Source organism: Theileria annulata, chromosome 1, assembly GCF_000003225.4.
Source record: "Theileria annulata chromosome 1, complete sequence, *** SEQUENCING IN PROGRESS ***".
NCBI classification, from domain to species: domain Eukaryota; phylum Apicomplexa; class Aconoidasida; order Piroplasmida; family Theileriidae; genus Theileria; species Theileria annulata.
In genome coordinates this window covers 2,549,360-2,576,460 of record NC_011129.2, presented here as the reverse complement: position 1 = coordinate 2,576,460, position 27,101 = coordinate 2,549,360, and the positions used below count along the sequence as shown (strand labels likewise).

The 27,101-nt window shown below is 30.1% G+C and overlaps 10 protein-coding genes across 10 annotated transcripts, besides 7 other annotated features; 1 reads left to right on the top strand and 9 right to left on the bottom strand.

Moving 5' to 3' along the window:
* Window positions 1–630: 630 nt before the first annotated feature.
* Window positions 631–705: a sequence feature (Signal anchor predicted for TA18870 by SignalP 2.0 HMM (Signal peptide probability 0.201, signal anchor probability 0.796) with cleavage site probability 0.081 between residues 25 and 26).
* Window positions 631–3,675, top strand: TA18870 (uncharacterized protein; the record flags this gene model as incomplete). Its single annotated transcript, XM_949609.1, has 1 exon — window positions 631–3,675. The coding sequence occupies one exon, from the start codon at window positions 631–633 to the stop codon at window positions 3,673–3,675; it is 3,045 nt and encodes a 1,014-aa protein (XP_954702.1).
* Window positions 643–711: a sequence feature (1 probable transmembrane helix predicted for TA18870 by TMHMM2.0 at aa 5-27).
* An 836-nt stretch (window positions 3,676–4,511) lies between the features above and the next one.
* TA18875 (SfiI-subtelomeric fragment related protein family member, putative) lies at window positions 4,512–5,606 on the bottom strand (the record flags this gene model as incomplete). The annotated part of the gene is made up of 1 exon (XM_949608.1): window positions 4,512–5,606. The coding sequence occupies one exon, from the start codon at window positions 5,604–5,606 to the stop codon at window positions 4,512–4,514; it is 1,095 nt and encodes a 364-aa protein (XP_954701.1).
* Window positions 5,607–6,566: 960 nt separating this feature from the next.
* TA18880 (SfiI-subtelomeric fragment related protein family member, putative) lies at window positions 6,567–7,445 on the bottom strand (the record flags this gene model as incomplete). The annotated part of the gene is made up of 1 exon (XM_949607.1): window positions 6,567–7,445. The coding sequence occupies one exon, from the start codon at window positions 7,443–7,445 to the stop codon at window positions 6,567–6,569; it is 879 nt and encodes a 292-aa protein (XP_954700.1).
* Window positions 7,371–7,445: a sequence feature (Signal peptide predicted for TA18880 by SignalP 2.0 HMM (Signal peptide probability 0.662, signal anchor probability 0.001) with cleavage site probability 0.342 between residues 25 and 26).
* Window positions 7,446–7,968: 523 nt separating this feature from the next.
* On the bottom strand, window positions 7,969–9,759 carry TA18885 (Theileria-specific sub-telomeric protein, SVSP family; the record flags this gene model as incomplete). The annotated part of the gene is made up of 1 exon (XM_949606.1): window positions 7,969–9,759. The coding sequence occupies one exon, from the start codon at window positions 9,757–9,759 to the stop codon at window positions 7,969–7,971; it is 1,791 nt and encodes a 596-aa protein (XP_954699.1).
* Window positions 9,697–9,759: a sequence feature (Signal peptide predicted for TA18885 by SignalP 2.0 HMM (Signal peptide probability 0.922, signal anchor probability 0.019) with cleavage site probability 0.757 between residues 21 and 22).
* A 212-nt stretch (window positions 9,760–9,971) lies between these two features.
* Window positions 9,972–11,333, bottom strand: TA18890 (Theileria-specific sub-telomeric protein, SVSP family; the record flags this gene model as incomplete). The annotated part of the gene is made up of 1 exon (XM_949605.1): window positions 9,972–11,333. One exon carries the CDS (start codon window positions 11,331–11,333, stop codon window positions 9,972–9,974), a length of 1,362 nt encoding a protein of 453 aa, XP_954698.1.
* Window positions 11,334–11,568: 235 nt separating this feature from the next.
* On the bottom strand, window positions 11,569–12,978 carry TA18895 (Theileria-specific sub-telomeric protein, SVSP family; the record flags this gene model as incomplete). Its single annotated transcript, XM_949604.1, has 1 exon — window positions 11,569–12,978. The coding sequence occupies one exon, from the start codon at window positions 12,976–12,978 to the stop codon at window positions 11,569–11,571; it is 1,410 nt and encodes a 469-aa protein (XP_954697.1).
* A 221-nt stretch (window positions 12,979–13,199) lies between these two features.
* Window positions 13,200–15,017, bottom strand: TA18950 (Theileria-specific sub-telomeric protein, SVSP family; the record flags this gene model as incomplete). Its single annotated transcript, XM_949603.1, has 1 exon — window positions 13,200–15,017. The coding sequence occupies one exon, from the start codon at window positions 15,015–15,017 to the stop codon at window positions 13,200–13,202; it is 1,818 nt and encodes a 605-aa protein (XP_954696.1).
* Window positions 14,952–15,005: a sequence feature (1 probable transmembrane helix predicted for TA18950 by TMHMM2.0 at aa 5-22).
* A 267-nt stretch (window positions 15,018–15,284) lies between the features above and the next one.
* TA19005 (Theileria-specific sub-telomeric protein, SVSP family) lies at window positions 15,285–17,108 on the bottom strand (the record flags this gene model as incomplete). The annotated part of the gene is made up of 1 exon (XM_949602.1): window positions 15,285–17,108. One exon carries the CDS (start codon window positions 17,106–17,108, stop codon window positions 15,285–15,287), a length of 1,824 nt encoding a protein of 607 aa, XP_954695.1.
* Window positions 17,046–17,108: a sequence feature (Signal peptide predicted for TA19005 by SignalP 2.0 HMM (Signal peptide probability 0.751, signal anchor probability 0.000) with cleavage site probability 0.550 between residues 21 and 22).
* Window positions 17,109–17,448: 340 nt separating this feature from the next.
* Window positions 17,449–18,489, bottom strand: TA19060 (Theileria-specific sub-telomeric protein, SVSP family; the record flags this gene model as incomplete). Its single annotated transcript, XM_949601.1, has 1 exon — window positions 17,449–18,489. One exon carries the CDS (start codon window positions 18,487–18,489, stop codon window positions 17,449–17,451), a length of 1,041 nt encoding a protein of 346 aa, XP_954694.1.
* A 456-nt stretch (window positions 18,490–18,945) lies between these two features.
* Window positions 18,946–25,983, bottom strand: TA19115 (SfiI-subtelomeric fragment related protein family member, putative; the record flags this gene model as incomplete). Its single annotated transcript, XM_949600.1, has 1 exon — window positions 18,946–25,983. One exon carries the CDS (start codon window positions 25,981–25,983, stop codon window positions 18,946–18,948), a length of 7,038 nt encoding a protein of 2,345 aa, XP_954693.1.
* Window positions 25,900–25,983: a sequence feature (Signal anchor predicted for TA19115 by SignalP 2.0 HMM (Signal peptide probability 0.238, signal anchor probability 0.656) with cleavage site probability 0.195 between residues 28 and 29).
* Window positions 25,984–27,101: the final 1,118 nt, after the last annotated feature.

Sequence of the window (27,101 nt, the reverse complement as noted above, 5' to 3'; positions counted from 1 at the left end):
TAATTAATTATGAATTGGTTTTTAATATACTATTAAATACAAGGTTGATTATACATATAAATTTATTCAAAGAAAATATCTGGTTTATCAAATGATCTAGTGATTGGATGTGTTAGATTATTGATATGCGATTCAAATGTTAATAAATGAAAGAAATATGTTGAATGATTTTGATGTGAATTGAAGTGAATGTACAAGCATTAAAATGAATGTGTAGTGAATTTTTGTTAAAATATAAATCAAAAAAGTGAATGAATTAATTTGTGTTGAAAAAATGTATAATTTGGTGATGTAACATAATTAAGGTGTAATAGGTAAGAGAGCCATAAGTTAGTATAATAGGAGTATGGAGAAATGTTAGCACGAAAATAACATAGTAAATTGGTATTAGAAATAAGATGATTATAAAAGAATTTATTCAATAAAGTAGATAGAGAGGAAATGCTACAAGCATTTTGAGAAAGGAATCTCCCCATCGCATATTCAAAAACGGTTATTTTAACGACAAATCAACTTGCATTCAAGCATATTGTTGACAATAAGCTTATAGATAATTTTATACTTCATCACAGCTTGATTGTATATTAAACTGATTAAATGATTCTCAACTGAGTTAGGTTATCAACCTTTATGGGAAAAGTTTCTATTATCGCATCATTAGTCGTTGGATTTGTAGTTATCTCAATCATCTGTTTGTCTGTTGGATTGATTTATAGGAATAAAAAGGCTAAAGTTGATACTCCTGCCACTGAAATTATTTGGTCCTTCCACTTAGAAAATGATTCTGACTTGAAACTTAAAGGCAATCTCGATGTTATTGACGTAAACATTCTTAAAACAGAGGACTATTCCGTGGGTGCGTATAATGCTAATGTTAATAGTATTGAGCATGAATTTCCTACAGCCAAACTCACTGGATGGACTCACACATATCAAGAACCTCTCATGATACAGAAATTTGTTGTTGAATCCAATGAGGTCAACTTTTTAAAAGTTGAACCTATTTCTGGTTTCACTGTTTTCAATAATCAAGATACAGGTGACTTTGTAACAATTTGGCATGATGAAGAATTTCATCACTATTCTCCCAAGGGACAACTTCTTTCAATAGGTCCATTCCCATTTGCAAATGGAGATGATTCAATCAATCCAAATGATCTAGAAATACCTACAAAAATTTCTAAACCTGAATCAGAAGTTGATTCTACTACTGATACTGAACTTGATTCGGATTTGGATGCTACCTACATGATTAAAGAACCTGAAGTTGAACCTGATATTGAACTTGATTCGGATTTGGATGCTACCTACATGATTAAAGAACCTGAACCTAAACCACTTCTCAATAATATGTATCCAGATGTATTAACAACTGGATGGACTCTTGATGAATTAGATAAATCTAAAAAACCTGATGATGTTAGTTTTGATACTGCTAGTGGATTTCCTTCTGGATGGCATGATAATAGTGATATAGTTAAAGAACCTGAACCTAAACCACTTCTCAATAATATGTATCCAGATGTATTAACAACTGGATGGACTCTTGATGAATTAGATAAATCTAAAAAACCTGATGATGTTAGTTTTGATACTGCTGCTGGATTTCCTTCTGGATGGCATGATAATATTGATATAGTTGAAGTACCAGAAACTTTTGTCAATATTCTCCCTCAAATGAATCTCACTAAAGAAGATTTAGTTTTTGATCTCTCTGTTATTACTCTTGCTACTGAGGAAACTCCTTATAAGATTATACAAGGAGATGATGAATTGAACATTAAGAAGCACAAGGTTGATGATGTTTTTAAGAAATACAGCTGTTCAGTCACTAACGACAGGACATTTAAACCTCAAATTAGACATTTCCTCTCTAATTTCGAACTCAAATGTGAAAACGTTTCTGAATTTGAGCTTTATGTTGGTGAATACGATGAACCATTGTGTATTAGATTAAAAGATCAGACTGGATTTAAGACCTATGTCCATAGAGGAAACAACAAATGGGAATCCCTTAATGTTCAAGAGTTGAATACAAATATTCTTGATGAACAGTACCTTTTGCTAAGGGATGATATTACAATGATTGACTTTTCCAAAAAATCAGGGAGTTACAAATTTGGTAATTATAAGGTAGAAGTGACTGAACCCAGTGCATCTCTACCAGAATCTGACCCTAGTTCATCCGATACAAATTTATACCCTGGATTCAAAGCATATATTCATACTATTTATAATGATACTGGTAGTTCAGTTGACTTCACCAGTGTCAGGGTTCATAGGTTCAAATATGGAGAACTCTCTCTTACTGGATTTATGCGTAATTTCTTAATACGTAAATTATACGTTTATTTCTGGGAGCCGGAATTAACAAAACCAATTTATATAAGGATGTTTGCACATCTTGGTTTTTTAAACTACTTTGGTTATCCTCATTACAATCTACAAACAGACACTTCTATGTTCACTTATTACTTAACACTTGCTAACTTTGAAGTGAATAATGTTCTGGCTATCAATCTATCAAGACATGATTCATACGATTTTGAGGGTGGTATTTCACCTTATCCAACTCGAAATCAATTAACAGTGAAACGTCAGGAGGATTCTCCTCTTAAGCCTTTCAGGAGATGTGTTCATACCCTTACTGTAGACGGTGTTAATAAACCATTTAGCATTTTAAAGTTTATCAACGAACCTAACCTGAGTGTAGACCAAACCAAAGTTTCGTCATTGGAAGCATATTATCACAATAAACATTTGAATAAACCACTTTTGGTCATTTTGAATGGATCAGTAAGACAGAAATTTTATAAGCTCGAGGATAATGGTTATGTATCTATGGATAACCTTATTGTTGATTTAAAAAACACCTTGAAATATTTGGTATATCATAATTACAAATATCTCAAAATTGATGTTTCAAAAATGACCAATTATCATTACACAGGAGAATCAAATACATCTTCATTACCAGATGCCAATATTAAGGTATCCGTCGATGAGGTCCAATTGAGTGAATTCTTTAAGTTTACTCACAGTCTTAAGCTAGACAATATTCAATCTAAATTTAGATTAATTGCATTGGATGGTGCTGATATTACTTTTGATGATCCAGAATTAACAAGTGTAGATTCTTACTTTCTTACCAAAGATAAGCCCATTCCCTTAATTGTCGTTCTTAGAGGCGCCGTGGATGTTGCTTATGTTTATAAAAGAAAAAGATACCTTAGAGAACAAATTGACACCTCTAATCCATTGGATGTTTTGAGAAGGCTAGCACATCAGAATTTTGATTCACTTTATTTGAAATTAGATCAAACTTCTAGTTACTATGACCAACAACAGGATGGGTTTAGTGTAACTGTCTCTAATGTATATACATCCCATCAAGGGTATAAACATTATGTTCACACATTTGAAACCCCCAATGAGCCACTTAAAAAATACAACAATGTAATATTTCTCAATGCGAATAATTACTTTCATCTTAAAATAGATGAAAGTCATTATATAAAAGCAAACGTCTATATTGATAACAATAATTTTCCATCCATTGTCTCACTTATTGACGACAAAGGAACTACATGCAATTTCATTTTCCATGATAATGTTTATAAAAAGGCAAAGGATGATAGTGTAAATACAAAACTTTCCTCTGGTAGTCAAACCTGATACTTAGCTTATGTTAACCATTCCAGTGGATAGGTTAAATTTGATTACCATGAACCTTAGATCTAATCTTACTTCAATATTTTTCAGATTTCAGTTAATATCTATTAATATAAAGAATTTTAAATTTTATCATAGAGATTTGTACAATATGTACATTGATTCTTTCAGTTAAGTAGGAATATTCGTTTATGAACCAAATATCAAGTTATGACAATTTTAATTTAATATAATTTGTATTCATATTATTACCTTAGTGTAGTTATATTTATGATTGGTTTTGTATACTTAATTAGTATTTTTATATCTAAATTATTACATCAAAGTTTTTTCTGTACCTATTAATATTCATTTTCCAATCCTTATTCATATCACCAACCTTATCATTACCAATAATACTAATGAAACTGAGTGAAAAGTACCTTTAAAGACTAATTTACTAATTTATTACTATCATTTCTACACTAATTAACTACCTCCAATACTGTGATCCGAAGTAATGCAATTTAAGACAAAATATTAATGAATGTGAATGTAATTACAGTGTGTGTGAATTAAAATAGTTACTGAGTGTTAGTGAGTGTAATGACAGTTATTTTACAATGTGTGAAAGTGTATGAAAGTGTGTGAATTAAAATAGTTACTGAGTGTTAGTGAGTGTAATGACAGTTATTTTACAATATGATCATTGGAGGACTGCATTTGGTAATTAGATCCAGATTGAGGATTATATATAAACATGTGTGAATATATTTGGTGAGCCTGATTATATTATTAGGGATATAAGTTGGTAGGTGTTGAAGCTGTAGTGAATGGAAGTTACTGTAGTTAAGGAGTAGTTAATCAGTAATTACTGGAGTTGTTGGTTGAGTTGTTGTAGTGAGTGGTTTAGTTTCTGGAGGAGTAGATTTTTTTTTCAGGTTCTGTAGGTTCTGGTCAAGTAGTTTATCGTATGATGTCGGAGATCCATTTGAGTTTGCGGACTGTTGTTCAGTACCTCTAGATCCTTCACTTGGAGTAGTAATAGTAGTAGGAGTACCACTAGTTGGAGTGCTTTGAGAAGTAGTAATAGTACCAGTCCCACCTACAGTATCAGTATCAGGAGTAGTACGTCCAGATTGAGGAGTCGTTTTTGACTCGGGTGATGATTGGGTCTGAGTTTGTGAAGCATCAGTTGTAGATGAACTACCAGATTGAGGAGTAGTTTTAGGTTTAAAATCCAGTTCCTTAGACTCATCTGAGGAGTTCTTGGCAAAGAATCTGTTTGTAGGAAGATCCAGTGAAAGTGACTTTAAGGATTGAAAATTTTTATCATCATTGTATGTCCAAACAAAATCACTATCATACTTTACCTTTCTGCAGTCTACTCCAGAATTGAATAAGTAGGTAAATAATAGATCATCTAACATAACCTTGTAGTCAGAGGAAGTGAGTTCTGAATCATTCTCACCAAGGAACTTGAGTTTTGTAAGATCATACTTCTCAGAAGTGAGATCATTCCAAGGCTTGTTCTTACCTGACTTATGTAGAAGTACAAAGTTACCACTTTTGAGTAATATTGCTAGATGTTTTGGTTTATTACCAGAACCCATCAATACTGTCTTTAGTCCGTGATCTTCTGGTTGAGCAGTCCAGATCTCAACGTCTTTCTTCACAATCTTATTGAATACATGGTTATCCTTAGGTGTGTATGTCCTAATATTACCATCCTTCTTGTAATGGAACTGATTAGTATCCTTAGATATACTGATATCAAGAGTTACAGGAGTTACAGTATCGGTTACAGGAGGATTAGTAGATGCAGAATCAACTGCAGCTGTTTCAGGTGTTGATTGACTGGTGCTTGACGAAGTTGGATGAGATTCTGCACCATTGAATCGATGTAAAAATGTAATATAATACAATAGATTTAACGATATAATACATATTTTCATTCAGGTTACAAATTCAAAAAAAATCTGATATTTTTGCTAACAGAATATATCAATGGGGAATGAAATATACTAAAATATCAATATTAATAAGACTTTAATAAAAAATTAGTCAATCAAAATATTGAAAATAATAATTATACCTAACCAGTCTCTTTTGATACAAATCTATTAATAACTCACCAAAAATAGATATTATAACTAGTGCAAACTATTAATTCAGATAGTAATTTAGTTATTCAGATATCAAGATACTTATGCTCATAAATTAGTTTTATTGATTATATTATTCAATATATATTATTTATAATAAAATAATATGACAATAATAATCAATATAACCTCAATAACCTATTACTAACACTAAAACTCACACCTCTAAACCTATCACATCTAGTAACAGCAACTAATACCTAAAATAACAGACTAAGAGCAGTCTTGATAACCTGAGTAACATCTATTACATAAAACTCTAATAGAAATAAGTTAATAACTCTAACTTAAGTACCACCCTGGTAACCAAAGGGTTCAGTTAATTTAAGAGCTACTGAATAAGGCCAGTACCTATAACAGTAAGAGTAACTAAGGTACTACTCTATAGTAGCACACATAACTAATGAACTACCAGAACTACTAACTATGGTATGTATCTAATTAAGGAATAACTCTAGCTATAGTAAGTATCTAACTAAGAGACTACCTCCAATAGAGTACTTAGAGTATCCAAAGTAATAATAAAGACAACATTAACGATTGTGAAAGTGAATTAAAATGGTTAGTGCAATCGTAGTTATTTTACAATGTGAGTGTTAGACTGCAAATAATTGGAAGACTACATTAAGTAATAGATCCAAATAGAGGATCAAATATTGGTGTGAATTTAGATTGTGAGAGTGATACTGACTTTGAGTAACTGACATAGAGTGTTTAAGAAATTTTGAGAGGTGGATGATTAATATGTAGTTATTCAGGAGTTACTGTAGTTGTTGGTTTAGTTTGAGTTTCAGATTCACCAGACGTTACGGGAGTAGTTTCTGGAGTAGGTGACTGAACTTGAGTTTTGGTAGGACTAGTCGACTGTATAGTATCCAGTTCCTTAGTCTGATCAGACTGGTTCTTGATGAAAAATTTATTTGAACCTAAACCCAGTGAAAATGACTTTATTGATTTGTAGTTAGGATCGTCATCGTGTTTCCAAACAAATTCATTACCATGCTTGATCTTCTGACATTTGACACCAGTATTGAACGTGAAGGTAAAAAAGAAACGGAAAATAAAAACCTTGTAGTCAGAGGACTTGAGCTCAGTATCATTCTCTCCAAAGAACCTAAGTTTAGAAACATCGCACTTTGTATCGGTTATATCTTTCCATTGACCAGCCAACTGAAGGAACAATATGAATGTATTATCATTCAGTAGTATAGCTAGATATCTAACACCTTCAATAAACATTACTTCAATACCATATAGATCATCCTTGGACTCCCAAAGTACATCAGTTCCCATTGATACCTTACTGAATACATGGCCAGACTTAGGAGTGTATTTATGGAAATCATCATCCCTGGAGTAGTCGAACTCATTAGTACTCTGAGTATTCTTGATCTCAGTGGATATACTTGACTCGGAAGGAATTATAGATGTACCAGCATGATAAGAAGATGATAAAACATTTGTACTCTTAGTTGATTCAGGTGATATTGGAGTAGGATTAGTTTCAGGAGCTGTTTCAGTGGTTGTAGAATCATTACTTGACGAAGTTGGATGAGATTCTACAAAATTCCATTGATTTATGAATGTAATATAATACAATAGACTTAGCGATATAATACATATTTTCATTCATGTTAGTAATGCAACAAAAATTCTCATTCTTTGGTAACAGAATATACCAATGGGGAATGAAATATACTAAAATATCAATACAACTAATAAAAATAAGTTATAATAATACTATTAATAACTTTATCTATGGACACAAAATTATGAGAATAATAATTAGAACAGCAATTGTAATGATATGAATTCAAATACATTAATAATTATCTTGTTAACATGAGTATATTAATACTAAGTTATATAACATCAATAATAATATATATACTTATATATTTAACCTTAATTCTAAAAATATATTATATTCTTCATTAAACATAATTCAGTTGTTGATTATGATATATAACATTGAGCCAATTATGCGTTAACATACTCTCTGATATTAATCAAACCTTAATTTTTAAATTTACCAAATAAAATTATTCCATTGTTAACATAAGAACAAAGGTTATACAAATACATGGAAATCAATTAGTATGAGATATAGATATTCTGTATTAAAATAATAATATACAATGTGTTAATATGGTTACTGGATTTGAGTATGTTTGTAATAGGTTTTATATTCTCCATTAAGTTTCCGATATGCATAGAAATAATTTTTAAAAAATAAAATTATTGATCTACGATGTGTAATACTACATGATAAAGGAAATTCTTCTTCAGGTTTTTTTACCCAAGTTAAATCAAAAACAACAATTTTAGTACACCTTACACCATCTTTAAATGTGAATTTAAAAGATTCTGATGATGTAAAACTAAGATAATATTCTTCACTAGTCAGTAACACATCATTACCATATGAATCATTAGTATAGAGTTTAACATAATCTGGATTTTTGCGTCCATTTACAATCCAGCGTCCTTTACGTTTCTTAGCTATAAAAAATCCATTTTGGCGTCGAAAGATAATCATACCAGCAATCTTATTATGGATAAATGACAAAAAATATTCATTTCCAGGTCTATGTTCAAATGCAGTTTCACCACAATATAACAGCAGCTCAAGATTTTCATAAAGATCATATTTTGCCTTGTATATATCTTCATATATTTTTTTGTAATCATTTTCTGTCATTTTAACCAACATCCCTTGAGAATCTTTTTTAAATAGTTCAATTTCTTTACATAAAGTTCTTTTAAATGGTTCCATATCTTCTCCAGGTCCTTTTGGTGGTCCAGTAGGTTCTGTAGGTTCTTCTTCTTCATCTGATCCAACTTCTACTGGAATAGTTTCTGGCTGTAACCCAGAGTGTTGAATAGTTGGTTGTGTGTGTTGAGTAGTAGGTTGACTAGGTCCAGTAAATTGTATGGGTTGTTGATAATATTGTGGTTGCAGAATTTGAGGCTGTGGAGGAGTAGGTCCAGTTATTGGTATGGATGGTGCATGTTGATATCCTGGCTGTGGTTGTTGAGGTTGTATAGGCTGTGGTGGTTGAGATTGAGGTAGAGGATAATAGTGTTGTACTGGTTGATATTGAGGTAACTGAGGTAGTTGATATGGTCCATAATGTAGTAGTTGTTGTGGTATAGGTTGAAATCCTTGTGGTGGTTGTGTTATTGGTTGATGAGGTGGAGGTACAGGTTGATACGGTTGTACTGGATGAGGATAATACTGTATTACAGATTGACTAGGAGGCTGTGGTTGATGTGTTGGTTGCTGAGGTACTGGTTGATAACCTATTGGATATCCAGGTTGAGCTGGAGGTTGATGTGGTCCAGGTAATGGCTGATAAGGACCTTGTTGAGTAGGCTGATGTTGATATTGTGGTCCATAATAACCTGTACCTTGAGTTGGTGGTTGTTGATAATACTTTTGATAATACTGTTGATAATACTGAGGAGTAGGCTGTTGCTGAGGTTCTTGTGGAGGTCCATAATAACCCTGTGAAAATTGAGGTTGAGTTTGTTGTTGTTGACTAGGCTGATAGTATGTAGAATGATATCCTGGATACTCATATTGAGGTCCTACTAAACAATATACTAGAGGTGGAGGTTGTGGATGAGGTTCAAGTTGCTCTTGATCTGTTTGTGTTTCTACATCTTTAACAGGTTCAGTCAGAGTTTCAGTAGTTTCTGTTATTTCTTCAGTTACCTCTTCTGGTCCAGTTTCTTGAGTAGTTTCATGAGAAGTTTCTATTACTTGAAAATTATCTTCTTCATCAGAATCATTATAATCTACTAATGATAATCGTCCAATTGAGGGAAGATTATCTTCATTAGAGTTAGAACCCTGTGTGTTACTAGGTTTATCAGAACATTCAGAATATCCAATTAATAATAATATTAATGTGTATGTGTATGCAAAACATATATACATTATATATTAAATTATTACACATTAATTTATTAATGGGGGATCTGAAAATATTATAATTGAACAATATATTAATTTAATTAATATAAATTAAAGTCATAAATTTTGACATAACAAATATATATAATATATCAATAGATTAGATCAAACTATTTCCATAATAATAAGATATATGTTCATAAAATATTAACATATTAAAAATAATTATTTTAAATTTATTGATCCTGAAATTTATCAATCTTTTTTTTGGTAAATATTCGTTTGTATCCTCTGGAAGTTCTTCGAAATATATTTAAATAATGATTGAAATAAACTCTTATATTCCTACCTGAAGAAATAGTAATTCCAATTGGATATCCTTGAACATCATCAGTTTTTTCCCAAACTAATTGATTTCTATATATGATTTTAGTACAATACGCATTTGGCTTAAACCAACATCTCATTATCATTTCATCGAAAATATTATAACAATAATATTCCGGTGTTAATATGATATCATCGCCGAAATAACTTTGTGTGTAAAAATATAGAGTTTTTGAAAAATCTTCAGATCTTACATTCCATCGACGTTTATAACGTTGAATTAAATAATATCCTTCACCAAATATAAACAAGAATTTATATTTATATTTAAAACTTATTAATGATTTACAATATTTATCTTCAGGACTATGTTGAAAGACAATAAAACCGTTACAAATTAGTTGTTCAAGGTTTGCTTTAAATGAATATTTAGTCAGAGTTTCATTGCTAGATAATATTTTGAAATCATTTCGATCCATTTTTACTATATGACCATTACAACATTTCTTCATAAATATTAATTTATTAATATTTTTAATTGATTCAGATGGTTTTATATTTTCTCCATCTACAGGTCCAGTAGGTTCAGGAGGTTCCTTTGGTGGTTTTTTATCTTCTCCATCTTCTTCCTCTGGTTCTCCATCATCTCCTTCATCTTCATCTGATTCTACTTGCACTGGAATAGTTTCAGGTTCTAATTCTGTATGTTGTGTTGTTTGTTGAGTAGTTTCAGTAGTTTGTTGCTCATATTGTGATTGAGGCTGAGTTAGTGTTGTTTGAGTAACTGCTGGTCCATATCCATGATAATATTCATGAGGTTGAGGTTGATATCCTATTGGAGTTGGTACAGTGAGTTGTTCTTGTTGTGTAGGTTGTTCTGTATCTTCTGATTCAGTTGTGGATGGTATATATTCAAGATGAGTAATTGATACTAGATTATATTTTTCATCTTTACCAGGTTGTTGTTCTATTAAATAATATTTTCCATCCTGTGGAGTAGGTGGAGATGATTGATCTTGATCTGGTTGTTCTGGTTGTATATATGGTTGACTAATAATCTGTCCAAGTCCATGTTGCATAAGATTATCTGAAACTACTGTATCACCAGCTGTTTCATCATCTTCAGTTACTAATGATTCTAATTCCCTTACAACTGTGTCAAAATTAATATCTTCTTCATCATCATCAGGTGTGTGCTGTTTATCTGAGCAGTATACACATTTTATAAGTATGAATATAATTACACATTTATAATTCAAATATATATCCATAATATTATTGGTTAATAATATAATAATGGGGGATCTGGAAATTAAAAATTGTTATATACATTACTGTTATATATTAATTTAATATTTAATTAATAATTTAAAATTAAATATATTATATAATATATTTATTATTACAAGTGATATTAAACTCTCATGTGTTATAAATTAATATAATATATATTAAACTATTTTCATGATAATAATATATGCTCATAATATTGATCTTTTAAAGTTTTTAATCATTATAACCTTCATGTTTTTTTTGACTGAATAATTTTGTATAGTTTCCTTGTTTTTTACTGAATAAAACAAAATAATCTTCGAAAAACACCAACAAATTTGTTCTTTTTGTGACTAAAACTGCTATAGGATGATTTTCATTTGAGGTTTTTTCCCAAACTGCCTGATCTCTAACTATTATTTTACTACACTTTACAGATTTTTTAAATTTGTATTTTAATGAACCCTTTGGACTGAGTTGAATATAATAGTGTTTTTCAATTATCAACATTACATATCCTTCAGAATCTTGAGAATAAAATTTAATGTAATCTGGAACTGAGCGTCCTACCTTTTTCCATTTATGATCAGATTTAAAGATTAGAGCCATTCCTTTATCACATGTAATAGTAAAATCTCCATTTTTCATATTATATATTATATATCTACAAAATCTTTTGGGAGATTGTCTGAAATAAGCAACTTCATTATCACAAAGTAACATCACAAAATTTTCCATAAATTCATATTTCTTTTTATTTGCATTTTTCCACATCAATTTGTAGTCTAGTCCTTCAATCATGGGAAGTAAACTACCCTCTTTATCCATCTTCATAAATCTTATTGTATTACAGATTTTCCCCTTCTTAACATCTTCTGTTGGTCCAAATATTTTACTTTCTTGTATTTCAGGATAAGGTTGTGGTACAGTTGCTTGAGCTTCTGGTCCATAAGGTTGTGGATATGGTTGATACTGTTGATATGGTTCAGGATAATATTGTTGAGTAGGTTGATAAGGTCCATACTGAGGTGTAGGTTGTGGCACATAAGGATGATAAGGAGTGGGCTGTTGATAAGGTGGTTGTATAGGAATTGGTAGAGGATATTGTTGATAAGGTATTTGCTGAAACTCAGGTTGATATGGTACGTATATTGGTTGATAAGGTTGTTGTGGTGGTTGATAATATTGTTCATAAGGTGTAGGTTGTATAGGTGGTTGATACACTGGATAATATCCTGGATCTGGTTGTGGTCCTACTATATAATATACTGGAGGTTGAGGTTGTGGATGAGGTTCAAGTTGCTCTTGATCTTCCTGTGTTTCTACATCTTTAACAGGTTCAGTCAGAGTTTCAGTAGTTTCTGTTATTCCTTCGGTCTGTTCTTCTTGAGTTTCACTAGTTTCTATTACCTGAAAATTATCTTCTTCATCAGAATCATTATAATCTACTAATGATAATCGTCCAATTGAGGGAAGATTATCTTCATTAGAGTTAGAACCTTGTGTGTCAGTAGGTTTATCAGAACATCCAGAATATCCAATTAATAATAATATTAATGTGTATGTGTATGCAAAATATCTATCCATAATATTATTGGTTAATAATATATTCATGGGGGATCTGCAAATATTATAATTGAACATTATATTAATTAAATTAAATAAATTTATAAGATTATTCTGAAGATTAATAAAATTTGGTTATAAACTAATATAATAGTGTAACATTATCTAAATCATTATTTTTTAATAAATATAAAATAATTGCGTTAATCAAATTTGATATCTATGTGTATGATAAACATAAGATTATCATTATTATAATGAAAAGTACTTGAATTAAACGATTTTGTATATTGGATTATTTATTTTAAGCGTGAGATTCTTCTATTTTTTTTAGTTATTAATAATTTAAATACACCTTTTCTTCTTCCATATATTTGTGTCTTACCTTCAAAATATATTAAAACTCCCATTCGTTCTGCCAAACATATTATCAAAGGGTAATTATCACCAGGGGTTTTCTCCCAAAGAACGCCTTTATTTCTATATTCAATTCTACAACATTTCAAACCATCAACATTATATTTAAAATGTCCACGTGGAGTAAGATTAAGATCATAATCAAATTCATTCATTAAAACTATATTACCTTCCGTATCTTCTCTATATAAATTAACATATTTAGGAATATCAAATATATACTCTTGCCATTTACCATTAACTAACTTTTGTAAAAGAAAATGACATCTAACTCTAATAACAAATGTGTTATGCTTTTTATTATACGTCATTGATTTCGGTTTAAAATTTTTATTTGTACGTTCCCAAACAACCATACCGTCACACTCTATTATAAAAGGTGATATCAAAAAATTATAGATGGTCAAAAATATATCATTCCATTGAATATCATAGTCAAAAAGATTAAATTCTACTGGTAATCCATTTTTATCTTTTTTATAAAACTTAATTGATTGACATCTTTTTTTGTTTTCCTTAAATGGTTTTTTCTTATCATATTTATCTTCATCATCATCATCTCCATCATCATCTCCTTCTTCAGGTTTATCTCCATCTCCAGGTTTTTTTGGTGGTCCAGGAGGTTCCTTTGGAGGTTCTTCTTCTTCATCTGATCCAACTTCTACTGTAATGGTTTCTGGATGTAAGCCAGTAGGTTCTTGAGCATGTTGTGTTGATGGTTCCTGTTGAGGTTCTTTAGTAGGTTGTTGTTTTGTTTCTTTATCTTTTGCAGCAGCAATTAATTTATCTGCTAATTGATCATATTCTTTAATTATTTCTGAAGGTTCTCTTAATGGTCCTGGAGCTGGACCTAATATACCAGGTCCAAGATTTGAAGGTTGACTAGGTAATGGTTGATCCTGTTGTTGATCACCTGGTTGATAAGGACCATAATACGGTTGTTGAGGCGGCTGAAGTGGAGTAGGTTGTTCAGATTGATCTGTTGAAGGTTGTTGTATATGTTGAGTAGTCTGTGTTGTTTTTTTTGATAAATCAAGAGGTTCTTCAGGTTGTGGTTGTTGAGCAGGTCGTAGTGGAAGTATTGGTTTTTTTGATAAATCAAGAAGTTCTTCAGGTTGAGGTGGTTGAGATATTGGCTGTGGTTGTTGTGGTAAAGGATAATACTGTATTACAGGCTGATCTTGTGGTACTGGTTGAGGTTCTATAGGTTGTTCTATAGGTTGTTGACTGGGTTGTGGATACTGTTCATAAGGAGCGGGTGGATATGGTTGTGTTGGTCCATATCCTTGATAAGCTGGTTGACTAGGTGGTCCAGTATAATATGGTGGATGATACTGTGGATGAGGTGGAAATTGTGTTGGAGTCAGTTGGTATCCTTGATGTGGTTGTTGAGGAGTTTGTGGTGGTTGTTGTGATGTGTATTCATTACAAATAATATGCCCAAGTCCATGTTGCAAAATATTATCAGAAATTACAGTATCACCAGCTGTTTCATGATCATCTTCAGTTACTAATGATTCTAATTCCCTTACAACTAGATCAAAATTAATTTCATCATCTTCTTCTGTATCTACAGGTGTAGCACCATATCCATATCCAACAGATTCACCTTTTTTACCCGCGGGGTTATCGCCAGAATTTACGAATCCAATTAAGATGATTATTAAAAGTATGTAAGTGTATCTAAAGTATTTATTCATTATTTGACTAATAGAGATATGATCCATGGGGGATCTGGAAATTAATATGATAGGATTTCATCAAATAATAATTTTAAACTAAATAAGATTGTTAATCTTAATTTAAAATTAATAATAATGTTATATCCATACATTAATTTTGAGATTAATTTATTTAACAATCTTTTAATCATATAAAATTTTATTTAATAACGATATAATAACTAATATATATTTGGATTATATTAATTAAATTTAAAGTATTATTATAATAAATCCATAATTTATTTAATATTCATTAAAACCTGGTTTACTTGATTCACTCTTGAATCTCTTAAATTGTCCTTTCATAAAAGCATATATTACAATATAATTATCATATTGAAGAACTAGATTCGATTTGGATGTAACAGATAGTGCATTTGGAAAAGATACATCATCCGTTTTTTTCCAAACTAATTGTTTTTTAACTATGATTTTAGTACACTTTACACCTATCTTAAATGTATATTTAAAAGAACCTCTATCTGTAAAGTCAAGAAAATAATGCTCACTAGTTAGCAACTGTTCATTTCCTTCAGAATCTTTGGAATAAAATTCAACATAATCTGGTGGTTTTCGTGCACTTGGTCTCCACTGACCTGCTTTCTTTCTTAAATAAATAAATCCATCATCAAAATACATTGTAAATCTCTCATTTTTTTTGTAATAAGTTAGTAATTTGCAATAAGAATATCCACGCTTATGATTATAAATAATTTCTTCATTATATATTATTTGTTCAAGCTCCGTATCAAACAAGAACTTTATACTAAATTGACTTTGAATTAAAACCTTATAATCTTTTTCAGTCATTGGAACCAAGTCTCCTTTTTTACTTTTTTTATAGAATTTTATAAAGTCAAGTTCTTTTTGTTTTTTATATTCTTCATCTTTTGCAGCAGTAGTTAATTTATCTGCTAATTGATCATATTCTTTAATTATTTCTGAAGGTTCTCTTAATGGTCCTGGAGCTGGACCTAATATACCAGGTCCAAGATTTGAAGATTTTGAAATTAATACTGAATAATCACCTTCACCTGGTTGATAAGGACCATAATACGGTTGTTGAGGTTCTTGTGGTGGAGTAGGTTGTTGATATTGTGGCTGCCCAAATTGTCCTTGAGGTTGATAAGGACCATAATACGGTTGTTGAGGCGGCTGAAGTGGAGTAGGTTGTTGATATTGTGGCTGTGGTTGATATGGTCTAAATGCTCCTGATTGTCCAATCTGATAAGGTTGTTGAGGTGTAGGATAAATTGGTGTAGGTTGATAAATACGATGAGTAGGTTGTCCAGTTTCAGCAGTCTTACTAGTTTGAGGTTGAGTTGTCTTTCTGTCTTTTTTTGATAAATCAAGAGGTTCTTTCTGTTCTTTTTCTTGTGTAATCGGTTGTACTGGTTGTGTTGGTTTTTTTGATAAATCAAGAACTTCTTCAGGTTGTTGAGGTCGAGGTTGTATTGGTTGTACTGGTTGAAATGGTAGATAAGTTGGTTGCGTTGTTTTTTTTGATAAATCAAGAGGTTCTTCAGGTTGTGGTTGTTGAGCAGGTCGTAGTGGAAGTATTGGTTTTTTTGATAAATCAAGAAGTTCTTCAGGTTGAGGTGGTTGAGATATTGGCTGTGGTTGTTGTGGTATTGGTGGTTGATATGGTTCTGGTCCAGGATAATATGGTGGTTGTTGTGGATGACTAGGTACCGCATGATATCCTGGATACTGAGGTGTAGGTTGTTGTTGGTATCCTTGATAATATTCATAAGGTATAGGAGTTTGTGTAATAGTTATTTGTTGTGGTTGAGGTGGAGCATGAGTGATGTGTGGTTGTATTGGTAGTTCAGGAGGTGAATATCCTGGATATTGAATTCCAGGATAAGTTACAGGTGGTAATTGTGTAATCGGTGTTTGATATCCTGGATACTGAGGTTGAGTAGTTTGTCCGGATTGTGTTACGTCAAAGTTATCATCATCTTCTGTATCAGAAGATTCTGAATATCCAGAATATCGATCAGAACAATTTGAAGATTTAAGAATAACTAATATAAATGTGTATATGAATATTACATAAATATTCATTCTATAATTTATAATTAATCCATGGGGGATCTGGTATTAATAATTATAAGAACTCGCCATATGTATTTAATAATTATTTATGAATTTATAGTAAAAATTGACATAATATTATGTTGTTTTACTTGTAAAAAAATGTTTAAAACATCAAAATATCAAATGAATCTGTAAGATTAAATGATATGAAATACAAGAATAACTGAATAATAAAATCTAATATAATATATTTGGACAAGGTAATAAATTAAAATATATAAATTATTATAATTAATAAAATTAAATGTTTTCAGAATCTATTTATAAAAAATTATTGAAAAACTTAAATTAAAATTAAAATGGGAAGTTATCTTCTGGATTTATTAGTTTTACAAATATGACAAGTCCATATTCCTGTATCATTAATACAATCAATAACTTTTGTGTTGAAAAATAGCCTGAATGAATTTAAAACAAGTCCATATGTTACATATTTAATAATGGATTTATCAGATCCTTTTTTAAATACCACTTCATCATCCATCATAATCATTGTACAGTTTATATTATTTAAGAATAAAAATTTAAATATATCAGACGCGCAAAGTTCAACATCGTAATTTTCAGCAGTCATTTTAACATAATTATCACCTTCGTCCTGACTATAAAAACTGATATTATTTGGAATATTGAAAACTTTCATTTTCCATTTTAGTTCGTTAAATTTAAATGATAATATTCTATTATACAATATAATATTATATAACTTATATACTTTTTTATAAACCAAGCCAACTGGGTATGGATGGCCTTCTTTTTTTGACCAAAGAAATTGTTTATTATGGAATATTTTTGAACAGTTTCCCACAAATTCAACTTTTATATAATAGTCACTTTCCGTTTTTAAACGTAGATCTGATTTATTCATTGGTATAAGATCACCGTCCGAATTTCTTTTCAAAAATAACGTGAATGGTAACACATGAATTTGAGGCTTAATTAGTGACCATTCACGTTTAAATCCTTCGACATATCTACCACGTTCATCAAAATAGTTTTCATCATCAATATATTCATCATCTTTTTCTTCTTTTCGTTCATCCTGAGGATATTCTGATTGGTCTTGTGGTTGTGGCTGTGGTTGTGGTGGTTGTGATGTGTATCCACTACCAGTAATCTGCCCAAGTCCATGTTGCATAAGATTATCAGAAACTACTGTATCACCAGAAGTTTCATGATCTTTTTCTTCAATTAGTGTTTCTAATTCTCTTACAACTGTGTCAAAATTAATATCTTCATCATCATCACCTTGTTCATCATCTGGGGATGGCAGTTTATCAGAGGACTTAACAGATCCAATTAAGATGATTATTAAAAGTATGTAAGTGTATCTAAAGTATTTATTCATTATTTGACTAATAGAGATATGATCCATGGGGGATCTTAAAATTAAGATCTTAAAATTGTTTCAATAGATTATATAAACAAATGATAAATCAACAGATACACATTAAAAAATGACTTTTTGAATTAAATCATAGATAGAATATTAACAAAAATTCTAAAATAATTGTTACTATAGTAACATTTTATTGAAAATGCCTCTAAATATTATGTAAATTACATGTCATGTATCAAATAATTAATTATTTTTATATATTGTATTTTATAGCTTTTTAAATAAATATTAGTTTGAATTTATCCTAAATCATTTTACATATTATTTAAACTTCATTATTATGTTTGTCATTATCAATTTAAAAACTTGAAACCTAACAGGTATAACAATTTTTATTTAATACAAATGATTGTTATAATTTAATAAAGATTATTTAAATATAATATTTGTTCTTTTAATTGTTTATCATTTATTTTTCACTATATCGTCTTCAATGTTTTGTTTAACGCTGTTACTATTCTCATCATTATCTGAGTCATTGTCAGTTTCAGATTCGTCATCGGTTGATTTATCGTCATCATCATCCTCCTTTTCCCAATCATCATCTTTATCCTCTCTAGTGAAAATTTGCGTGGTACCATCAGTCATATGGATGGTTAAAGTTTGTTGATCCTCTTCAGATGCATCCAAAAGAACTTTAGTGGCATGTTCAAAAGGGTCTTTTGTCTCCCAAACAAGTTGGTCTACAGCACGACGACAACCAAATTTAAATAAGTTAAGGCCTGAAATTTTAGGATAAATTTTTTGATATAACATTTCATCTGAGATTTCAATATTGCAAAATCCGAAATAAAAGCATTTAAAACTAAACAATGAATCTCCAAAAAGTTCCCATTCATATAAACCTTCATCATCATCATCGTCATCATCGTCATCATCGTCATCGTCATCTTCAGCATTAAAACATTCACATTTAAGAAGATTAAAGCCAAGACATTGAAGTTCTATCAAATCAAAATGCCATGAACTAATTCTATGCTCAGTGATAGAATTGAATCTATATCCTACCTTTGGTATATATATACCTACACCATCCAAGCTTACATAGTCCACTTCATCAGTACTCTCCTTTTGATCAAGACGCAGTGTAATTAGTTTAACTTCATGGTCTATGTAAAATTCGAACCATTTATTATCAGGAAAAAATGAATAAAATGTGTTTCTATAGATGTCGTACTGAATCCTTTCAGGGTATCCAATCTCTTCATTAAAGATATAAACAATTTTATCATTATATTTAATTAAATCACATTCAACATCATCTTTAAAGGTATATATGTATGAGGTATTTTTGTTAGTTATTTTGTATTGGCTAGAATCAACTAAAGTATAGTCAGAATCGTTATATTGTTTATAAAATTTGAGATTTGCAAGGTTATACCTTGTCTCTGTGATATCAGTCCAATCTCTATGCTTTCCTCCTTTGTGAAATAGTACAAATTTTGATTCATAAACAAAAACCAATAAATATTCAGATGATTTATAAGGTATTATTTTAATTTCGGTTGCATACTCATTATAATTTTTGGCATGCCAAAAAACTTCGCATGATTCGGAAGATTCTGAAATAAAACACTCAGAATCACAATCGAAATAACAACAGTCGGATTTACAACAATCAGAACTGCAAGAAAATGAAGCAACACAACCAGAATTACAACGAATACTATAAATATCGAGACAACATGTGAAATGATCATAACATGAAGAAAAAAAATCACCTATCCACGAAAACTTGCTTTTATCTGATTCTATTACCTTAATAATTGAATAACCAGGTTTGGCAGAATATGTTTTGAAAAATCCTTTTTCATAATCAAACTCAATGGTACTTTCTTCTAATCCAATGTCAACTATTATTTTGTCAGATTTTCTCAACCATTTACCTCGATAATAGGTTAAATGTGTTATATTTCCATTAGAGTGATATATGCTGACATTATTTTTTGAGGCATAAGTAAAACCATCCGTTATAACTTTAGTGGCATATTCTTCAGGATCTTCCGTTTCCCAAACAACAGATGGAGAAAAAAATCCGAATATAACATGAGATCTTATAACTCTATTGAATAATCTTTGTTCTCTTGGGGTATATGCTTCAATATTTTTTTGATAGTCCTCAACATAAGTGAATGAATTACCATCATCGTCTATACTGATATCAAGGGTTACTACAATTTTTGAAGTCCAAGCACCATCAATTTTATGAAAATATCTAAGAGTTTTATTTTCAAGGTATAATATAACGAAATTGGTATGTGAATCAGTGCCATCTACAACAACTCTGTTTACGAACTCGGTGTTATTTTTTGAATCCCAAAAAATCATTTCTGATGACAATATTTTGTAAAATATGTTCCCAATCATTGGAATGTATGTTCTTTTATCATCATCAAGGTCATGTTCATATTCATAGTCTAATGTACCTTCAAATTTATCGATATCTAGTATAAGAGTTTTAGATTTATTAACCCATTTAGTTTTTTCATAAAATCTATCAGCTTTATAAAAGTGGAAAACGTTACCGCTAACTAAATGTACAGTGATGTTTTTTAAACTAGAAGATCCAGATCCACTATCTAAAACGACTTTGTACGAATAATCTTTGTCACTATCAGATTCCCAAACAAGTTTATTATCATAAGTAATTTTATTAAAAAGAAAACTATCCCTGTATGTAAAAGTTGAAAAATTTGTCTTCTCCACAAATTGATATTCAATTGTGCTTTGTTTTTTATTGACATCCAAGGTTATTAAATCCTTTTCTCCGCCTAGTAATTTAGTTACGTTTTCACGACCCACAATATAAAACCTGTTTGAAGATAGATAAAGATATATTCCCCTTAAAAATTCAAAGTCTTTGTTTCCATCATAATTATAAATTACCTTATCTTTATACATGATCCTACTACACTTGACAATGTAATTAAACTTAATTCCATATGAAAACTCATTTAACTCTAATTTATATTGGCTCGAATCAAGTTCAGTGTCATCATCCTTGAAAGCCTTAAGATCTGATATACTATTCCTGGTGTCAGTGATATCTTCCCACGTTTTATTCTTTAAAGGCCTGTGTAATAGTACAAGTATATCACTACTCATAAGTATGGCCAGAAATTTCTCTTCATTAATAGATTGTACAAATACTGCTTTGTTTGTATCACAATCATTTTGGGATTCCCAAACAACTTTATTATCATGTACTAATTTGTTTATTGAGTAACTATATTTTGTGAAAATTGTTGTAAAGATGTCTTCTGTCGAGAATCCATATTCGTTGGTGTTTTCTATCTTCTTGAGATCAACAGTCAGTTTACTAGATTTTTCCATCCAGACATCTGATTTATAAAATTGTTTCAGATCTCCTTTAGCCAAATATAAACTTATATTTTTGGTACTTCTAAAAGTAGAAACACCGTCAATTATAACTTTAAAAGAATAGTTCTCAATATCATCCGTTTTCCAAATTTCAATTCCGTTGTGTGTAACAACATTAAACCCGTAACCAAATTTTGCTGTGAATGTTGCAATATTATCTTTCTTTATCACCTCAAAATTTTCACCGCTTTCCTTTTGGCCAATATCTAAACTCATCATTTTACCTGTAGCATGCTCTTGTACTATAGTTTTTTTGTCAGTGGTAACAGGTGCTTGAATAACTATTTTAGGAGTTACACCTGAACTGGTTGATTGTTGAGTTTCCTCAGAATCAGTTTTTTTTGGAGTTGGAGTGGATATACCAAATAAATCTGGTATATGTAATCTCTTATATTTATCATCATGGTTCCTTAAAAATACTTTATTTGGGATCATGTGTAAATATACTTCTTTTATAGAACCGAATTTAGGATGATCTTCATTGTTCCAAATAACTTTATCTTCGTAGATAATTTGAGAACAATCATAACCCTTATCAAAAGCAAAAGAATATGAAAAGTAATAAAGGCATATAGTATACTGATTCATGGACATTTCTACACCGTTTTCTGTTATGAACCTAAGCTCTGAGAGACAATGTCTACTGTCTGTTACATCATTCCAAGAATTATCACTAATTGATTTTTGGAAAAGAAGAAACCCACCGTTATTGTCAACGACCGACAAAAAGTGTTCATTAGGTTTCTCACTGGTATCGTTCAAAGCTACTCTTACTGAATGTACACTTGGATCTTTAGGCTCCCAAATAAGGTTACCTGATGATTCAATTCTTTTAAAAACAAAACCAGTTTTAGAGGCAAATTTTTTAACTCCAAGTGCAAGAGTGTAATCATACTCACTAGTAGACTGAGTATTATCAATATCAAGAATCGTTTTAGTAACAGCGCTAACAAATTCAGGACTACTTGTAGGTATAAAATCTAATTCTTTAACATCATTTCCAAGGTTATTCAGAAAAAATCTGTTTGAAATAAGGTTTAGTGAAAATGATTTTATATCTGCAAACTGGGTATCATCAGCATGGTTCCAAACCTCATCATCTTCATAAATTATCTTACGACACTTGACTTCATCATGAAATAAATAATGAAATGAGTGATCATCAATTGTTACAGTTCTTTGCGATGGTTTGAGTAAAACATCATTCTCACCAATGAATTTAAGTTTACTAACATCATATCTCAGACTGGTTAGATCTATCCATGTCTTATATTCAGATAATTTAAGAAATGCAAAAGTATCATTCTGAAGCAGAATTGACAAAAAAAATTTTTGTTTATCAGTTAATATAACCTTGGTTCCACAGACATCAGTTTTGGATTCCCAAAAAACAGTAGATCCCATAGCAAGCTTAGAAAATACATGGCCATCCTTAGCAGTGTATGTAATGACACCATTCTTGTCAGTATATTCGAGCTCACTAGTAGACTGAGTAGTGTTAATATCAAGGATTAATTTGATAAGTGGCTTTTCAGGTAGTTCTAATACCTTAATCTGATCATCACTATTTATTAAATTGAATTTGTTCGTTAAAAGGTCATAATATAGTCCCTTTGCGTGTCCAAACTCAGGATCCTCAGTATGTGACCACATAGTCATATCCTTATGGGTTAAACTAATACATCTAATTCCAGGTTTAAATCTCACTCCAAATAACATGCCTCTTAAATCAGGCTTAAAATGATTATGATCTAATCTCAAATGCTCTAGACCTGATTCTTCGTAAGAAAACATTTTAATTTTAGAAAAAAATCTTTTAGTATTATGAGTGTAATGTTTCCAGGACATATCATTACCACGCTTATACAGCAACAAATTATTTCCATTGGTAATTAATATTGATAGATACTGATCAGTTGATGGATGATTGATCATTACCACCTTGATTGCTGACTCATTATTTTTGCCTTCCCAAATAACATTCTCACCTTTAATGATTTTGTCTATGCCGTGACCGTATTTAGGGGTGTATGTATGGAAATAGTCATGTATATGGTAGGACACAGGTGTATTTATAGTTGAATCAAGGTTTAAGGTTATTAGAGTTAATTTTTCTTCTGGAGGACCATATAAATATTCTGGTTCAATATCTGGCTGATCCTTAAGTCTCCATGAACCTTTAACTTGTATATAGTCAAGATTGTAATCTTTAAAAATTAAGGAAACAGTCCTATTGACTATTTGAACAACTATTTTTTCTGGATATGGATCAGTTGAATAAGGATTATAGTTTCTTCCAATAACTGATGAATGCTTCCAGAAAACGTCAAGTTCATATTTGATGGCGAAACAGTATGATTTATCAGAAAAGGTATAAGTGTATTTATTTTCATCATTTTTGAGAGTATATGAATGGTTACCAGAGGTATAAAGGAAAAATCTGAGAATATCTATTTTTTTTTCTTCGTTCATAGGGGAAATGGTAGAAGAAGCAAGAGTTACACTTTTATGTAGATAGTTTTCATTAATTAACATTGCGCCTTCTACAGGTAGTTCCGATGTTCTATGGGTCCATTCATTTTCAATTTTTAAAAAATGCAAAACATCGTTAGGCAAATAAAGTGACAGTAGGTTAGCCTTAATAACTACCATATAACCAAAAATAGATTTATGGGTTCCAGAGGATTCCCAAATAACATTAGGAGAACCGATTTTTTTCGATTCTATCACTCTATCTATCTCAAAGTTTTGATTGCATTTGTAAGTCTTAACATTACATGTACAATCAAATGTAAAAAAGAAGTCTGACTTCTGTTGATTAATGTCTAAAGATATTCTGTTATCAGATTCTTTCCAGGTTGATCCGCTCTTTTGGAAATGTTTAATATCGCAGCCGGCATAAACACTAAGGTTAATACCATCAAACATTACCTTTTTGGAAAAATCACAAACATCACTTTCATTCTCATAGTTATCAGAATCTTTGGAATCAGCTGAACTACGAAGTTTGGAGTTATTAATTTTATTTCCAGAACTAGACCATATAACTGTTTTACCCTGTTTTATTTTTGTGAACTTGAAGTTTTCGTTACGTCGATAGGTTGAAATATCATGTTCAAGGATATGCTGAAATTGGGTCGTACTTTTCCTAATATCAACATCTAGGGATATACAGACGTTTTTCTCAGATAATTTATGGTCGGACTTTTTATCTTTTTTGTCTAATATGTCTAAATTACCTTTCACACCATGAAGTATCGAACCGTTGAGAAGATGTAATGTAATATTATTACATCTAGAAAATCCAGATCCTTTATCCAAAACAATTCTGAAAACATATTCAGTATTGTCGGATGCCTCCCAAGACAAACTGTTACAATTAACTTTATTAATTAAATAATTGTGCTTTGTTGTGTATGTGATAATTTTATCGCTCTTAGAATAATGGCAGATATGTGAATTATCCTTTTTAGAAACGTCGAAGGAAACAACTTTAGGAACAATATCAAAGAAAGATCTCCACTCAACACCAGACTTATAAACGAATATACGTTTATCATACATGGTAAGTAAAGCAACACTTTTGTTTAGAACAAAATACTCCGGACTGGAATAACTGGATGAATCAAATGAGGAAGTAGGATTAGTATCTGAAGTTTCAGGAATGGAAGATTCAGTAGATTCATGATTATAATCTATTGAATCATTTGGAGGTTGAATGTCAACTGAGGAGGTGTCAACCAAAACTTGATTGAATCGAGAAGATTTTTTCCACAAAGTTTTATTACTACTTATTATCTCAGTACATTCTGAATTATCGTTGAAGTGAATCTTAATAATATCATCGATTTTAGTGACTTGATACTGATCAGAACTCAAAATTGTTGAATCACCGAGCAAATCTGTAGATAAAAGAGATAAACCAGATGATTCAAGGATTTGAGTGGAATTGGAGGGATCAAGATTAGGTAAAGGAGTCGACAAAACACTCAAGTACTGAAGGACTATTATACAAACTATTGTGTCTAATGATATAGTAGATAATTTCGGCCATTGGCACATACATATTGACTAAAACAAACACAGAAATTGATTGTTGGGTAGTTGACAACTTACTAGACTAAATTAATTAAATTATATGAGATATATTTAGTAAGTATATCACTCCTAATTATTAACTGTTTGTCTACACCTGTTAGACATTAAAATCAATGATATTCCCATTTCTTCATCCAGAATCACATCGATTATTACCCATGTACATTATCCACAAATACTTTGATTTAACTGTTCGTTTAATCCAGATATTATACGTTATTAAAATTTCATTCTTTATATGTCTAAATATTAACAAATATTTTTATATATTATATTTAATAGCTTTTTAAATAAATATTAGTTTGAATTTATCCTAAATCATTTTACATATTATTTAAACTTCATTATTATGTTTGTCATTATCAATTTAAAAACTTGAAACCTAACAAGTATAATAACAATTTTTATTTAATACAAATGATTGTTATAATTTAATAAAGATTATTTAAATATTATATTTGTTCTTTTAATTGTTTATATTCCATTCAATGTAATATAATTTTATTATCCTTTTTACTTATTCCTATTCAATATAAAATTGTTTAAAAATTTATTATATCATCCAGAAATATCTTTTGATTTAAATTGATTAATGGTCAATCAATAAGATATATATATAAATATTTTATCTGTTAATTTTTAAATTTAAATTAATGTGTATTGTTTTTAATTTTAGTATCAAAGTTTAGTTTTTTTTATGTCATTAGATTATCTAGTAAATTAAACTGTTTTTGTTTTCCCTTCAAGATTAATTTAACATTCTTCAATTAGACTATTTCTAACATTTATCAAATTTATCAATAGGCATAATTTATGTTTCATCTCAGTATTCATTGCTAGTTGTTTCATGTCAAAATAATGGGTTCGGTAAAGAAATGTTTAAGATAAAACTGAAGATGAGACTACTTAACATAACGGTTGGTTTCATTAAAAAAATTACTTTAATTAATATGTTGGAGAAATATTTTATGTTCTATCATCTCAAAGAGTTTTTTATAATAAAATAAATTATCAAAATAATCACAAGTTCGAACATTAATGAAATTTGGTTCTTTAATAAACATAATAAAATTTTAGATCAT